At 65.6% G+C, this 14,494-nt stretch overlaps 1 protein-coding gene across 4 annotated transcripts in view; it reads left to right on the top strand.

Moving 5' to 3' along the window:
* CARD11 (caspase recruitment domain family member 11) overlaps nucleotides 1-14,494 on the top strand; it is a 74,780-nt gene that overhangs the window by 46,497 nt on the left and 13,789 nt on the right. For all 4 annotated transcript variants that reach the window (XM_036224621.1, XM_036224622.1, XM_036224620.1 and 1 more), the window contains exons 3-13: nucleotides 561-862; nucleotides 2,392-2,529; nucleotides 3,525-3,850; nucleotides 5,978-6,157; nucleotides 7,001-7,153; nucleotides 7,585-7,710; nucleotides 8,291-8,488; nucleotides 10,215-10,391; nucleotides 11,096-11,147; nucleotides 12,501-12,583; nucleotides 13,715-13,815. In XM_036224621.1, coding sequence (XP_036080514.1) covers nucleotides 664-862; nucleotides 2,392-2,529; nucleotides 3,525-3,850; nucleotides 5,978-6,157; nucleotides 7,001-7,153; nucleotides 7,585-7,710; nucleotides 8,291-8,488; nucleotides 10,215-10,391; nucleotides 11,096-11,147; nucleotides 12,501-12,583; nucleotides 13,715-13,815 — 1,733 coding nt within the window. In that variant the 5' untranslated portion in view covers nucleotides 561-663. The remainder of the gene's footprint in view (nucleotides 1-560; nucleotides 863-2,391; nucleotides 2,530-3,524; nucleotides 3,851-5,977; nucleotides 6,158-7,000; nucleotides 7,154-7,584; nucleotides 7,711-8,290; nucleotides 8,489-10,214; nucleotides 10,392-11,095; nucleotides 11,148-12,500; nucleotides 12,584-13,714; nucleotides 13,816-14,494) is intronic.

Raw genomic sequence — 14,494 nt, 5'->3', positions numbered from 1 at the left:
TGACCACCGCAGGGTGTGGAGTTTCCTTTGTGGGCGACGAAAATGTTCTGACATTAATTGTGATAGCTGCACAATTCCGTGAATATACTAAAAACCTTTGCATTGGTGCATTAAGTAACAAGGTGACCTGTATGGCACATGAATTGTATCTCATTAAAACTGTTTAAAAATGAACAAATTTGATGTATATGTTTCAACCTAAATAAATCTCAAAAAACAGAAAAGCAAGTTAAAAGAGGAAGCGAGGAAGCATACAGTATGACATCGTTATGTGAAACTGTCCAGCAAAATATAATAGTATACACAGTTTGGGGAAAGGTCAGTTCTTAGTAAGATACAAAACTTTGGGTGGAAAGGACACGCAGCAACCGCAAGACATCCCGCCCCCCAGAACGAGACGCCCCTCCCCGCAGAACGAGACGCCCCGCACCCCAGAACGAGACGCCCCGCCCCCCACAACAAGACGCCCCGCCCCGCAGAACATGACGCCCCGCCCCGCAGAACGTGACGCCCCGCCCCCCAGAAGTCCCCATTCACGCCCCCCCCCCCCTCTTACCCAGGTAACGTGCCTCCCATCGGCTTCTTTTAACTTCGGGGCTCCTGGAGGGCCCCCTGCAGGAGTCGCCGGCCTCGTGGGCTTCCTTCCGCGAGCAGGGCCCTGACATGGACGACTACATGGAGACGCTGAAGGACGAGGAGGACGCCCTCTGGGAGAACGTGGAGTGCAACCGGCACATGCTCAGCCGCTACATCAACCCCGCCAAGCTCACGCCCTACCTGCGCCAGTGCAAGGTCATCGACGAGCAGGATGAGGACGAGGTGCTCAACGCCCCCATGCTGCCGTCCAAGATCAACCGGGCAGGTAGCCTTCGGGCCGCCCCCAGGGCGGGCGGGTGGGCGGCCTTGGGGACGGCTCAGGACGTGCCCTTCAGGTAGCTTCTCGAGCGGTAGGCCTCTGCCAGCCCTTCCCCACCGCCCGCGCTGTGCAGAGAACAGAGAGGGTCCACGAGCTTGGGCAGGGGCGAAATCACGTTTACTTTACTAACCGGCCCGGGATCCCGCATCCCCTTCGATCACGAGTGGGGGCCGGCGACAAGTCACAGGAGCAATTAGGGACACCTGCGACTTTGTCAGCCATACAAACCAGAGCGCCCCGTGGCGCGTCACAGTGTTACAGACCTCCCCGGCCACGTCCTCGCTGCCGCAGCAGTCAGGAACCCCGCCGAGAGGTCGTGCTCCTTAATGCATTAACGAAGAAGCACATGGAATCCCGAACTTAATATGTGATCATGTATTTCATGGTAATCCAAATCATTTACCTTTTTAAAACTGTCATTCTGAGAAGGGGTCCGCAGACTTTTCCAGACTGCCCAGTGGTCCACGACCCTCCACCCTATTCATTAATGGTAATTAGTGTGGCTTGGGGAACTTGTTTGGGGTTTACACGTGTGTGTGCACGTGTGCACGTGTGCGTGCATGTGTGTGTAAACATGCATATGCTTATGCGTTTGTCTTTGAGTGTGGGCACGAGGTCACAGTGTGAACGACTTTCTTTCTGTGGCTCACGGTTTGAGGGCTCGACAGTCACGTTCCCACAGTGTGGCTGGTGACAAGTGGCTCTTTGCTGTGACTCTCCTTGGCACGCACGGCAAACATCACTAATCACAGCAGGCATCCCCGCTGCGCTCGGAGGTGACTTCACACTCCGTCTCAGCACAGTGCTCCCGGCCGCTCCGCCGAACAATCAGTTGACACGAGATGAAACTTACTTATTAGGTCTGTCCTAGGGAAAGGTAGAGTTGCGGGGCCTCGAGGGAAGAAACGTCGGAAACCAAACGGTGTAAGGAAGGGCCGAGGACTGTCAACAGTGAGTGGAACCAGTAGGTGGGAACGGAAAACTGCTGGGCAAAGCGCGTTTAGGTTAAGGATGTTTCCAGACTGATGATCCCAGGGAACGGGCCGCCGTGCTGCTCCCTGCGACTCCTCGCTCCCCACTCAAGCACCTGTTTTCCTGCTCGGAGGCCCGGAGGCCCCGAGCACCACACATCACCCCGTGATTGCCGCTGTACGTCCAGCCTCCTTCAACCGCAGACACCCGTATGGGTCATGTGAACCCCGGTCAATTGGGAAGCTCTCTGAAAGTCTTCGTTTCCTGAGGCTGCAGTTCTGCCTCTTCCGGCCCTTGCCATTTCTCAGAGGAAGGGGACCGACCCTCGCCGAAGCCCCATTGAGGGCCTGGCGCTGCGACTCATGTCGCCTGGGCTCCGAAACCCGACTCGGGAGTGGCGGCACGTGGCGAGTCCAGGAAGAGGCTGGACGCGGGCGCGCACGTCCCATCAGCCACGGACGCCTCTTCTCCCTTCTCCCTGAGTGACCGGGCCTCTCCCCTAGGCCGGCTGCTGGACATTCTGCACACCAAGGGCCAGAGGGGCTACGTGGTCTTCCTGGAGAGCCTGGAGTTTTACTACCCAGAGCTGTACAAACTGGTGACGGGCAAGGAGCCCACGCGCAGATTCTCCACCATCGTGGGTGAGCGGCGTGGCCATCCGGGGCATTGGGACCGCGGGGGAAGGCGCATGTGTGCGCATGTGTGCATGCGTGTGCGTGTGCGTGCGCCCCTGTCCTGTGGTGGGGCCGTTCTAAAGCTGTGGGTCTGTGACATCGGGACAGTGCCCTGTGGCACTTGCGGGCTGTGAACCACGCACTTCTGCCTGATGATGAAAGGCAGGTGGCAGGGCTCCCTGAGGCAGGAGCCGAGGGAAGCGGGTGCCTGCGGAACACCCGTGGGTGCCGGCCGGGAGGGACAGACACCGTACTGCCCTCCCGCTCTTGGCCTGGCCTGCTCTCTCGCCGGCGTCCCTGAGCCGGCGCCGTGGTCAGCTTGTCCTCCCGCTTGTCCTTCCTAAGGCTTCTCTGTCTCCACTGACGCCCCGTCCAGACCCCGCCACCCCGTCAGCCCTGCACGGCTCCTCCCGCCTGGGCTCTCTCTGCTCCTCTAGGACAGCGCCTGTCCGCTGCGGCCTCTGAAAACGCCGACCCTTAACGCGGCCCACAAGGGCCGTCCAGGGCCAGGCCCCGCGGGCACTCCCGGCCTCACCGCAGCCTCTGCCTGGGCTCCGGCCGCCTCCGCTTGCCATCGGTCACTGGGACCGGGTCCCGCTCTCCTCCCGGCAGCCCCTTGCCGCTGCTCCTCCTTCCCAGAGCTGCTTTCGCGCGGGGCCCGGCTGCGGGAGCCTTCCCCGACGCGTCCGGCCACCGGGCAGGAGTGGCCCCTGTCACGCTCACAAACTCCTTCCCTCACTCACAGTCTTGGACGTAGCTGCGTGTGATCACTTGCTTTCCCGATGTCTGCCCCCCTTCCCAGACGGCAAGCGCCCGGGGACCGGGCGTTTGGTCGCCCGACCGCCCGGGGGGTAGTGAGACCCGGGAGAGTGTCCTTGAGTGAGTGAGTGAGTGCGTGCGTGCCCGATGCCGCCCCGGTCAGACCCCGCGCGGCCGGGGCCTGACGGGGCCCCTCTCCCCAGTGGAGGAGGGCCACGAGGGCCTGACGCACTTCCTGATGAACGAGGTCATCAAGCTGCAGCAGCAGATGAAGGCCAAGGACCTGCAGCGCTGCGAGCTGCTGGCCAAGTCGCGGCAGCTGGAGGACGAGAAGAAGCAGCTGACGCTGACGCGCGTGGAGCTGCTCACCTTCCAGGAGCGCTACTACAAGATGAAGGAGGAGCGGGACAGCTACAACGACGAGCTGGTCAAGGTGAAGGACGACAACTACAACCTGGCCATGCGCTACGCGCAGCTCAGCGAGGAGAAGAACATGGCGGTCATGCGCAGCCGAGACCTGCAGCTCGAGGTGAGGCGCGGCGCGGCGGCGGGCGCGACCCCGGCCTCCCGGGCCGGGCGGGGGACAGGGCAGGGGCCCCGCGCGCGTGCGCGCACGGACGCGGAGACGCGCAGCGCGGCGGTTTAGGGCTCAGAGCCGCAAGCGCACAGGTGCCAGCGGGGGTCCCCTCCACGCAAGTCGGGACGCGGGCCCGTCACGCGCAGGCGCAGCTGTGCGCACGCGGACCCTGCGGGATTCCCCTGCGCGGGGCCCGGGTCCGTCGTGCACGCCCAGGTAGCGCAGCCTGCCAGGTGAGTGGCGCGTGGGAGCTCCCAGGGACCACACGCTGGCCGCGGGGAGGGCGGCCAGGAGGCCCGCGGTCCGCCAGGCCTCGCCGGCGGTGCCCGCCGAGCTCAGCGCGGCGCAGCGGGAGCCGCGGCACAGTCCGCGAGGGACAGTCCCCCGGCCAGGCGGCGAGCGCCACGCACGCGTTTACACCACGCGGAGGACGGGGGGGGGGGGCATCTCTTACCGCCTTCAGCCCGTTCACTGATCGAGGGCCACCAGTCTCGTTTCCAGGGACACGTGTCTCAAAACCAAGGCCCTGCTCCCCGGAGCTCACGTGCTAATCAGATAACAGACAAACACAGCATGAGGACGCGAGGGAGGGGCCCCACCTTAGGCAGGGCGGTCAGCGAGGAGGGGACACGGGACCAGAGGTCTGAGGAGAGGGAGGGGGCCAGCCTCGCAAGGCTGGGGGAAGAGCAAAGAGCGATTGCCGGGGCCCCAAGGAGGCGGCATGCTCTCTGTTTTGCTGGAGCCGAATGCACAAGTGGCAAGGAAGGAGGCGGGAGAGATGGCCGGCCCCGACCGTGGGAGCTCGGTCGGAACTTTGCGATTTACCCTAGTGATGGGAGGACCCTGAAGGATTGAGAGCCGCGGAGTGACGGCCGATTTATATCTGCAAGGATCACCCTGCCTCCTGGGTGGAGAATAGGCTCTCGGAATATTTATTAAGCACCTACCGTGCGCAGCGTGCTGGGGGGTGCCCAGCAATAAATAACCTGATTTCTGCTCAGGTCGCATACGGTTCGGCTGAAGCAGACGGGCCAGGGAACAATCACTAGAACATGGGAGAACGGAGTCGGTGGCCTGGCGGGCAGTGGGGCGATCCCGCTGAGAGCGTGAGCCTTTAAGGCCTGTGGACTTGAGTTCAAGCCCGGCTTCTCGCTCTGAGCCTCAGTGTCCTCGTTCGTAAATGGCAATGATGAAAATAACACCTACACCCCAGGATTGCTGAGACGCTGCACCATAAGCCTGGCAAAGCGGGGGACCCCGCAAGCACCGCCCAGCCCCGGCACGCCCCGCAGCCCTTGGAGACGAGCCTCTGGTCTCGGGTGTTTCACCCAAGCCACCAGGTTTGGGGGCGCAGACACACTTGGTCACAATGGTGTAGGAGGTCTTACGGTTCCCCGCGCCTGACACTCCCCTCCGGAGGTGGACGCCCAGCTCGCCCCAGGGGCCTGTGTCCAGGTGTAGCGGCCACCTCTTCCTTCTCGCGCTGAGTCTGGGCAGGTCCTTTAGACCAGGGAGCCCGTGAGCGCAGGGTCCAGTGGGTCTCGAACTGTTCCTTAGCGCCCGCGCTGTGTGTTCAAATCAAATCTCGTGTGAACCCAAGAGGACAAGGCAGTGGTGGGCAAAGCCGCTGCGGGTCGGGCGGCCCGAGTCCTCACTTCCGGGCCGTCTCCCCCCTTGCTCCACAAGGCAGGGGCTCCTCCGGGCAGGCCCCGAGTTCCGCGGACCAGAGTCCGGAGCCCACCGTAAAAGGGCACCGCCGCGGATGACACTTCAGGGACGTGCCAGTCGGCGGCGTCCCTCCTCACCCGTGGCCGTCCCACCCGCGGACGCTACCCTAAGGGACATCGTGCCCCTTTAGAGCTATTCTAAATGAACTCGTCAGGAGCTCCTCATCAGCAAGGAGGTGGCGGCCCGGTCTACCGGAAGAGGTTTCTTCGAGCCCCTCTCTGTCACCGCCCGGAAGGAGAGACGGGGCATGACACGGGTCACGCCCGACGTGCGGCAGGGTGGGACGGGGCCGCGTCTCCGGGTGCCCCCTGCCAACCGCCCTCCGCCCTCGGCGCCCCTGGGCTGTTTCAGATCGATCAGCTGAAACACCGGCTGAACAAGATGGAGGAGGAGTGCAAGCTGGAGAGGAATCAGTCCCTCAAGCTGAAGAACGACATCGAGAACCGGCCCAAGAAGGAGCAGGTTCTGGAGCTGGAGCGAGAGAACGAGATGCTGAAGACCAAAATCCAGGAGCTGCAGTCCATCATACAGGTGAGGGCCGGGGCGGGGTGGGGGGGGGGCACGGAGGGGGGGGCCGGACGCCTGCCGGGGCTGCGGCCGCGGCCGCTGCTCCCCGACTGCAGAGCCACGGGCAGGGTGCGTCGGCCTCGGGCACCCGAGCCGCCGCCTCCGCAGCCCGGGTGACCACACCGCCCACCGCTCACGGGCGTGGCGTCGCGTGAGATAATACCTGTGTGAAGTGTCCTTGATGGAGCTCTCCGTGACAATCGTTCACACGGATGTCAGCGCCCCGGGCGCCATGAGGAGGGTGCCCCTGGGACACCTGCGTGCCAAGAGACCCCAAAACCTCAGCGGTTGGGTCCGCGCGGTCCAGTGAACCCCCGGTGCCTCCCTGCACGCATCGCCGCAGAAGCACGTGGGGAGGGCAAGTCGCTGTGGAGTGACACCCCAGAATGCATCTAAGCGGGGCGACGCCAGCCGTCCCCCTCCTCAGAGTCACTCCCCAGGGCTGGCTGCCCGGGCCGAAGCCTCCGACTCGGAGCAGAGGACGAGCCCGACTTGGGCGGAGCAGGCTCACCGATGTTTCCGGGGAGCCGCCCGGAAGGCGGCTCAGCTGTCCCTTCGTTGTGACCTGAGTCGCGTTTGGAGGAGCAGCGCCCCTCGGCTCTGATGAGAGCTGGGGCAGACCAGCAGGCTTTTCCCCGGGCGATAAAGGCCTTACGTCCTTACATCCTGCTAAGGAACCCAGGGGACAGCGAATGGTGCCCGGGCGCTCCTGGCACAGAGCCTGCCCGTCTCTCTGTCCCTGGCTTCTGGGCCCAGCTCGCCCCCGCCCCCCCCCCCCCAGCTCCTTAAACCCTCCCGCCCACCCAGGCCGGGAAGCGCAGCCTGCCGGACTCGGACAAGGCCATCCTGGACATCCTGGAGCATGACCGCAGGGAGGCGCTGGAGGACCGGCAGGAGCTGGTCAACAAGATCTACAACCTGCAGGAGGAAGTCCGCCAGGCGGAGGAGCTGCGGGACAAGGTGCGAGCCCCGGGTGGCAGGCAGCGGCCACCCAGTGGGTGCCCGCAGGGGGCCCCGGTCACTGCGAGTGGGGGCACGTTAGTGGGACCGCCCCAGCCCCGCTCTCCTCCCAGCCCTGGGGTAGGCCCCCCAGCGCCCGCTCTCGGCACCCAGCCGTTACCTGCGTTACCTGTGAATCTCCATGGGGCGCCCGTCGTCCCCGCCAGAGCGAAGGCCACAGGGCGGCTCGCAGCCTCTGCGCTGCCCCCGCCGTCCTCCCTGGCACGTAGGTCCAGAGCACATCTCAGTTGATTGCCTGGCTTCCTGCGGGGTCCCTGCGGGTCAGACAGCTGACTCTCAGGACAGGCCGCGTGGGGAGGGGCCGGCTGGCTCTGGCCGGCCCCGGCCTGCCCAGTGCTTGATGCATGTGCTGGCTTCCCCTGTCGCCCCAGTACCTGGAGGAGAAGGAGGACCTGGAGCTGAAGTGCTCGACCCTGGGGAAGGACTGCGAGATGTACAAGCACCGCATGAACACGGTCATGCTGCAGCTGGAGGAGGTGGAGCGGGAGCGGGACCAGGTGCGCGGGGCCAGGGTGCAGGTGGCGGCCAGCTGCTGGGCCGGCGCGACGCACGGGACTCACCCGTGAACCCGTCTGTCCTGCCTCCATTTCGAGGTGGAGTCCGTCCAAAGGGCTTTCACGGTTCGCAGGCCTCTGACTGCCGTGGGGCCTGAGCTGGACTCTGACAGCTCGGGTACCAGAGCTTGGGCCCTAAATGCCTGGTCTCTAGAGATGCACCGCCACGTTCAGGCCCTGTCACTCACGAGCTGCAGGTGACCGACCGCAGGCGAGCTGCCGCCCCTGGCAGCCCTGGCGCCCTCACCTGTGAAAGGCAAATGATAGTAACTGTGTCCTCACAGGGGCCGGGGCGGGCCCTGGGCCAGACCGTGGGCGATCTCGGCAGCGCAGGGCTGGGCGGGCCGCAGCGCGATGCATGTGGAAGAGGAAGGTGTGACCGAGTCGCCCAGGAGCTGGGGTCAGGCGAGAGCAGGGGAGACGCAGCTGCTGCCGGCCTGGGGCGGGCGTCTGGGTGGGGAGCGGCCCGGCTGATCTGTGGCGGGGGATGGGGGGCTCAGCGGCCCCGCGCTGCCCCCCGCAGGCCTTCCACTCCCGGGACGAGGCGCAGACGCAGTACTCCCAGTGCCTGATCGAGAAGGACAAGTACAGGAAGCAGATCCGTGAGCTGGAGGAGAAGAACGACGAGATGCGCATCGAGATGGTCCGGCGGGAGGCCTGCATCGTCAACCTGGAGAGCAAGCTGCGGCGCCTGTCGCGGGACAGCGGCAGCCTGGAGCAGGTGGGCGGGGCGGGCGGGGGTGGGCGGGGCAGGTGAGCGGGAGTGGGGGCGGGGCGGGCCCGATGGGCGGGGCAGGGCAGGGGCAGGGCAGGGGGCGGGGCGGGTGAGTGGGGCAAAGCCTGGTGCCTCCCGCCCCAAGCCCGGTGCCCCCCACGCTGGGGGGGCGGCAGGCCTTGTCACCACCTCGCACCTGGCGGTTCTTCAGACATGGGCAGGCAGAAGTCCACCCTTTCCTACCACACCCAGAGAAATCCGTGTTCTTGAGCCTCACGTGTGTCTCTGTAGTGGCGAGTAGAAGCTTAATTTTGAGGTTAGAAATGCAGGAGAAAACCCTGCCTTGGCCACTTGCTCGCTGGGCGACCTCAGACAAGCATTGCGTAGCCTCAGCGCCTTCTCATGTGCCGACAGCCGGCCACTGGCCACCCTTCGGGGTCCCGCCCCCATCAGGCCGGTCATGGGGTTTAAAGCATCCCACGCCCTCTAAAGTCATCTGCGCCCGCGAGGAGAGTGCATTTCTGGGCAGGGGTGCAGCTCAGAGCACGCGGCTCAGCAGGCCCGGCCCTCAGAGATGACCACACACCGCCGCAAAGCCGCCGGCGCCCTGGCGGCTCGGGTCTGCACGTTGTCGCGTGCAGGCATGGTCCTGAGCGCCTTCTCCACGTGGGCGCACCTAACCCGCAGGACCGGCCCCCTAGAGGACCCCTCTGCCGAGGAAGGAGGCTAGATACAAGCGGCTGAGGAGCTTGTCTGGGGACGCCCCGAGGCGGTGGCCTGGGGAAACCAGCACAGGCGCCCTGTCCCCTCCAAGGACCCGCGTCCGGCCTGGAGGCAGAGCCCGGAGCAAGGCAGTGTTGTAGTTACATGCTGAGGGGAGCTGGGGTGGGGGCTGCGTTCTGCTGGGCTGCAGGGAAGACTCCCCACGAGAGACACCCCGTCGCTGCCCTGCCCTCCGGGCGAGGCCCTCGCTGGCCGGAGTGGGAACCAGGAGCCCCCGCGACCTGTCAGCCACTCTGCGCTCACGCGGAGGGCCCGCAAGGCCCCAGCGTGCCCAGCACCCAGCTCGGTGCCAGACACCTGCCGAGCGTGTGGGTGACAGGTGGGGCCAGGGCGGCACCTGCGGCGTGTTATCGGCAGCCACGATGGCAGCTGTCATTCGTGGCCCGGGAGGCGAGGACAGGCAGGAGGTGTGGCTGGCGGGGGCAGCGGGAGGGGCCGGGCGGGCTCGGAGGCCGCGGACCCGAGTTCCTCGTCCTGGACCATGCAGGAGTTGGCGCGGGCGAGGAAGGCCGTGTGCTTGAGGGTGCCGCAGGGCTCCCCTCGCATGGTGGGCGGGGAGCCGTGGGGACAGTGCCTGGTGCTGTTCATGTCGTCATCGTCATTGGGCAGTGTTTTTGACACTTGTAGCTTAGCACGGGGCTGGACATTTAGACTATGACGGTGACACATCTACGAGCTAAGACCGGGGTGGCGGTCCGTTACCAAGACCGCGAGGGCCTGCTCCACGCCCCTGGCCAGGGGGCGATGGGGACAGGCAGGGTCATCGGCAGGACAGGCAGCCGAGCCGGAGCGAACGCCGTGTGTGGGTCGGGCGCAGGGTCAGGAGGGCAGTGCACACCGTCCTGAGCACAGCCCCCCAAGGGACCGATGGCGTCATGAGCAGGGCGAGTTCGCTGACCGGTGGCTGCTCCTCGTGCTCCGTCACTGGCCCGGGCTTCTCTGTCTCCAGAGCCTGCCCAGGAACCTGCCGGTGACCATCATCTCTCAGAGCTTTGGGGACTCCAGCCCTAGGACCAATGGTCAGGAAGCTGACGACTCTTCGGCCTCGGAGGAGTCACCGGAAGACAGCAGATACTTCCTGTCCTGCCCGCCCCCCAAGCGCAGGATGAATCTGAAGGGCATCCAGGTGCTTGCGTGGGGCGGGGCGGGGTGCCGGGCAGGGACACACGGGGTCACACCCCGGACAGCCTCCCCTGTTTCAGCCCTGGGGATGGGGCCTGCCTCTTTGTTTCGACCAATTCTCCCGTTTCTTCTAAATGCAGTAGGGGAGAGAGAGAGAGAGAGAATGGAATAGTCATTATTCCCAAATGCGTTCGCGTGCCCAGCAGCCAGGTGTCGTGTGTCTGTCACCCGTTAGCTTGTTGACCGGGTGCACGGCCGTGGGGCAGCGGGCCTCCAGCAGTGACCGTGCCCACTGCATCCGTGAGGCGTGGCCGGCTGGGCGAGTGGGGGGGGGGGCGGCGACCCGCAGGGCTGACGGTGCCTCCGCCCCTGGCCCGGCCCCGCCCCGCACAGGCGGGACCAGAGGCAGCAGGCTCGAGGGCGAGGGCAGCGGGGAGACGCCAGCACGCCGTGTCGTGCAGGTGTGGTCGGGACAGGAAGCCCTGACTTTCCTGCGGCCCCTACGTCACGTGCGGCTCGGCTCGGCCCCCACCAGCCCGGGTTCTCGTGCCATCCGGGCCACATCGGCACCAGCAGCTGCCCAGCGCCTCCGCGGCCACATGGCCACGTGGGCTCGCCTCCAGATGCTCATTCCCTTCACTCGGTGACACGTGTCTCAGACCTTGTTTGATTGGTGGCCTGTCTTCTTCCGCCCCCTCCCCCCCTCAGCTGCAGCGGGCCAAGTCCCCCATCAGCCTGAAGCAGACGTCAGACTGTCTGGGTGAGTGAGACTCGCGGGTCCCTCTCCTGCTGGTCACTGACGCGCTCTGTCCATCCGTCCCTCCCACTGGGGTGATCCCTCCTGTGGGCAAACCTGGAACGGGCCTCGTGGCCCCTGGTGGCAGGGTGTCCAGATGGCGATTAAGGTTCACTGTCACCCGAGAGGGCAGGCACCGCCACCGCAGCCACGCCTCGTCCTCGTTCCCTCCACCCACCGCCTCTCCCTGTGGGTCCGACCGTGGTCCCCGGGTTCTCCGAGACAGAATCCTCTCCCTGGTCCCCACCATGACCCTCGGGCAGGGGTTGGCTAGCAAGGTTTGCCCTGGTGAATCAAGCACCTACTGTGTGCCAAGTAGACCCGTCCAAGTTTGTGTCCTCAGGCCGTCAGGGAGAGGGGCACAGTGCCCAGCACAGCTGAGGGTCAGCTTGGGGGAAGGGTAAAGGCCCCATCAAGAAGATGCTTAGACTGAGCCTGGAAACAGAATTTCGGCCAGTGGACAGTGTCCGAAAGGGCAGCCCAGGGCAGAGGGGGAGCAGAGCCAGGCGTGGAGCTCGGAGCAGGGAGTGCCAGGAGTAGCTGCCGGCCCAGGGTGTGACCGAGTCCCTCCAAGGGGCCATGTGGTGGGCAGGGCAGTGAGGGGTCCAGATCCGGGCCGGTCTCCCGGGGCCTGATGAAGGTAGAGGCACCTCTTTACCCCTCTGGTGACCTGATCAGGTGTCCTGAGGACCGTCTTCATCAGAAGGGAGGTGCAAAGGGCCCCGAGAAGGAGAGAGGGTGTTCGCCCCACAGAGAGGGAAGGGTGTAGCGGGGTGCTGGAACCTTGTGGCTCCTCACCAGGCTTCTGTGGCTGCCTGGAGCGAGGTGCTGCAGTCAGGGAAGTGCACGCGTCCGTCCGTGTGTCTGTCCACCCCCGGCCAGCTGCAGGGACCCGGCCGGAGAGACTGACTGCTCTGCAGCAGGACAGGGCTCAGGGAGGTGTGCACGAGGCCCCAGGAACCCTGAGGCAGGAGGGGCATCCCGCCCCCGGCCCAGCCCCTGGTCGCCGGCCCTGTCCACGGGCTCCACTCTGAGGAAGGGTAATGGGCAGGAACACTCCACGAGAGTCGTGTTCTCCCAGAGTGCCAGCTCGCGACCTTGACTGAGGTCTCCCTGGGCCTGGCGGGGCCAGGGACATGCTGACGAGCAAGACCAGGCTCCTGGACGAGAAATGAGAAGAAAGCCCCCGCCCCCCGGGAGAGAGGAGGCCCAGCCACCCCGGAGGGGACAGCGCCTGTGTTCAGTGCCGCATGGCTCTCAACTCCTTGTCCCCTCCCCGTTCCCCCCACCTCTCCTGCCCTGTCCGCTTGAGGACAGGGAGGGGACAGGAAGAAGAAGGCATGGACACCAGCCCCGGCTCCTCTCGGTCCCTGCCCATCACCAACTCGTTCTCCAAGATGGTAGGTGTGGTCCACGCCGCCCCACCGCCCTGCCCCGCCCGGGGCCCACCTCCCCTGGTCCCCGGCCCGGGCCCACCTCCCCTGGGCCCGGCCTGTGCCAGCGTCACCCCCCTTCCGGGGCTGCAGCCCAGGCCCTCCTTATGTTTATTTAAAGATGCTCCCACAGCCTCATGATGTATTTACACCTTCTTGCCTCCTCCTCTCCCAATTTGACACTTGGTGGGAGGAAGAGATGGGCCTCCGAGGGGCTGTAGCGAATTGCTCGGGCGGCGGAAAATTCCGCCACAACTGCTCAGGCCCGGCAGCTCCGGCAGCCTGGGGGGCGGGGACTGGCAGAGCGGCGAGCAGCTGGAGCACAGATGCCACCGAGCAAAGGCTTCGCGTCCCCCTCCGGCCAGCGCCCTGCCGCCTCCTCTCTGGCTGGCCCGGGAAGGGCCGGCCTGGATTTCAGCCACCAAATCCAGTGTCCCTCCTGCAGCCAGGAAGCAGAAGGCTTGGGATTAGCGATTCTAACCCCGTGGGAAACCGAGGAAGCTTGTCAGCTCAGCCTCCAAACTCAGGCCCGGGGGGCGCCAGAGCTTTGATGACAGTAACTCCTGTCGGATGGGGCTCTGGGGTGAAATCTAGGCTCTTCTCTAGGGCAGCCCCTGCCAGGAGCCAGCAGGTCCAGTTTTAAATGTCACCCTCGAGCCTCCGGCTGTCTGGGGGCTCCCAGTGCTCCCGCACATGCCAGGCCCACAGGTCGTCTTCAGGTCCAGAGCAGGGGCCCAGGGCCGGCACAGCTGGGGACACAGAGCCCAGCGCATCTGGGGCCCAGGGTAGTAGCGCCTTGGCTCGTGAGCCTCGGCTCTTCCCGCCTGTGTCCTCCCCGTCTCCCTCCTGAGGCAAGCAGATGTGCACGCAGATGGCCACACAGATGGCCACGGAGCTCGGCCACCCCAGGCCGAGCTCGAGCCTCTCCTGGCCAAGGTCACCGCCAAGAACCAGCTTGCGAGCCCCGGGCCCTGCAGGGGAGCGAGGCCGCGTTGGAGTTAGATTCGGCAGCCCTGCGCTGTCCACGCGGTGGGGCGTGGTGTGCGGTCATCCCGCGCCCCGTGACCCCCCTGCCCCGCCCCGTGTGTGCGTCTGCAGCAGCCGCACCGGAGCCGGTCCAGCATCATGTCCATCACGGCCGAGCCCCCGGGGAACGACTCCATCGTGAGACGCTGCAAGGAAGACGCGCCTCACCGGAGGTGGGCGGCAGGCGGGGCGCGGAGGCGGGACAACGCCCGCCTTACAGACGGGGCGGCTAAGGCTCAGAGAAGGGACCTGGCCTCTGCAGGGGCACCCAGCTGGCTAGCGAGTGACAAACCTCCATCGCTTTGTCCCGTGCTACCCAGAAATCAGTTTCCTCTGCTCCAAGGCCCCAGGGCTTTTTCTGCCAAAGAGTGAGACCCCCCATGAATGGCCCCCCGGGCCCTGCCCCGTCTCCCCTGTCCTCACCTCTTGGAAACCATCAGTGTCCCCCACTAGCAAAACGACAGTAGAGGTAGGCCTGGGCATCCAGCTGTCACCAAGCGGCCAGATGTTGTGCACATCACACTCAAAGTCCAAGAGGCTGGTTTCAAGAGGACCCGGGGCCGGGCGGGGCCGAGGGCGGGGCCGAGGGCGGGGGCGGGGCCGAGGCCGAAGGCGGGGCCGGGGCGGGGCTGAGGCCGGAGGCGGGGCCAGGGCCCACGCGCTTTGCTTCCCGCGCTAGAGCCGCTAGAGCCGCACAGGAGCCACCCTCTGCTCTGGGGACAGCTCTTTCAACTTGTCACACACTTCGGCCCACCGAGTCCCAGCGGGTGTCAGTCCTGTGTGTCAGGCGAGGGGGAGTGGGGTGCCAGGGACGCCTCGCCTGCTCTCCCTGCCCCTCCCCACCTCCGGCAG

This window comes from Rousettus aegyptiacus, unplaced genomic scaffold, assembly GCF_014176215.1.
Source record: "Rousettus aegyptiacus isolate mRouAeg1 unplaced genomic scaffold, mRouAeg1.p scaffold_m13_p_7, whole genome shotgun sequence".
In the NCBI taxonomy this organism is placed as follows: Eukaryota; Metazoa; Chordata; class Mammalia; order Chiroptera; family Pteropodidae; genus Rousettus; species Rousettus aegyptiacus.
Note: the sequence above shows the minus strand (reverse complement) of the source record. Positions and strands in the feature narration are given on the sequence as shown.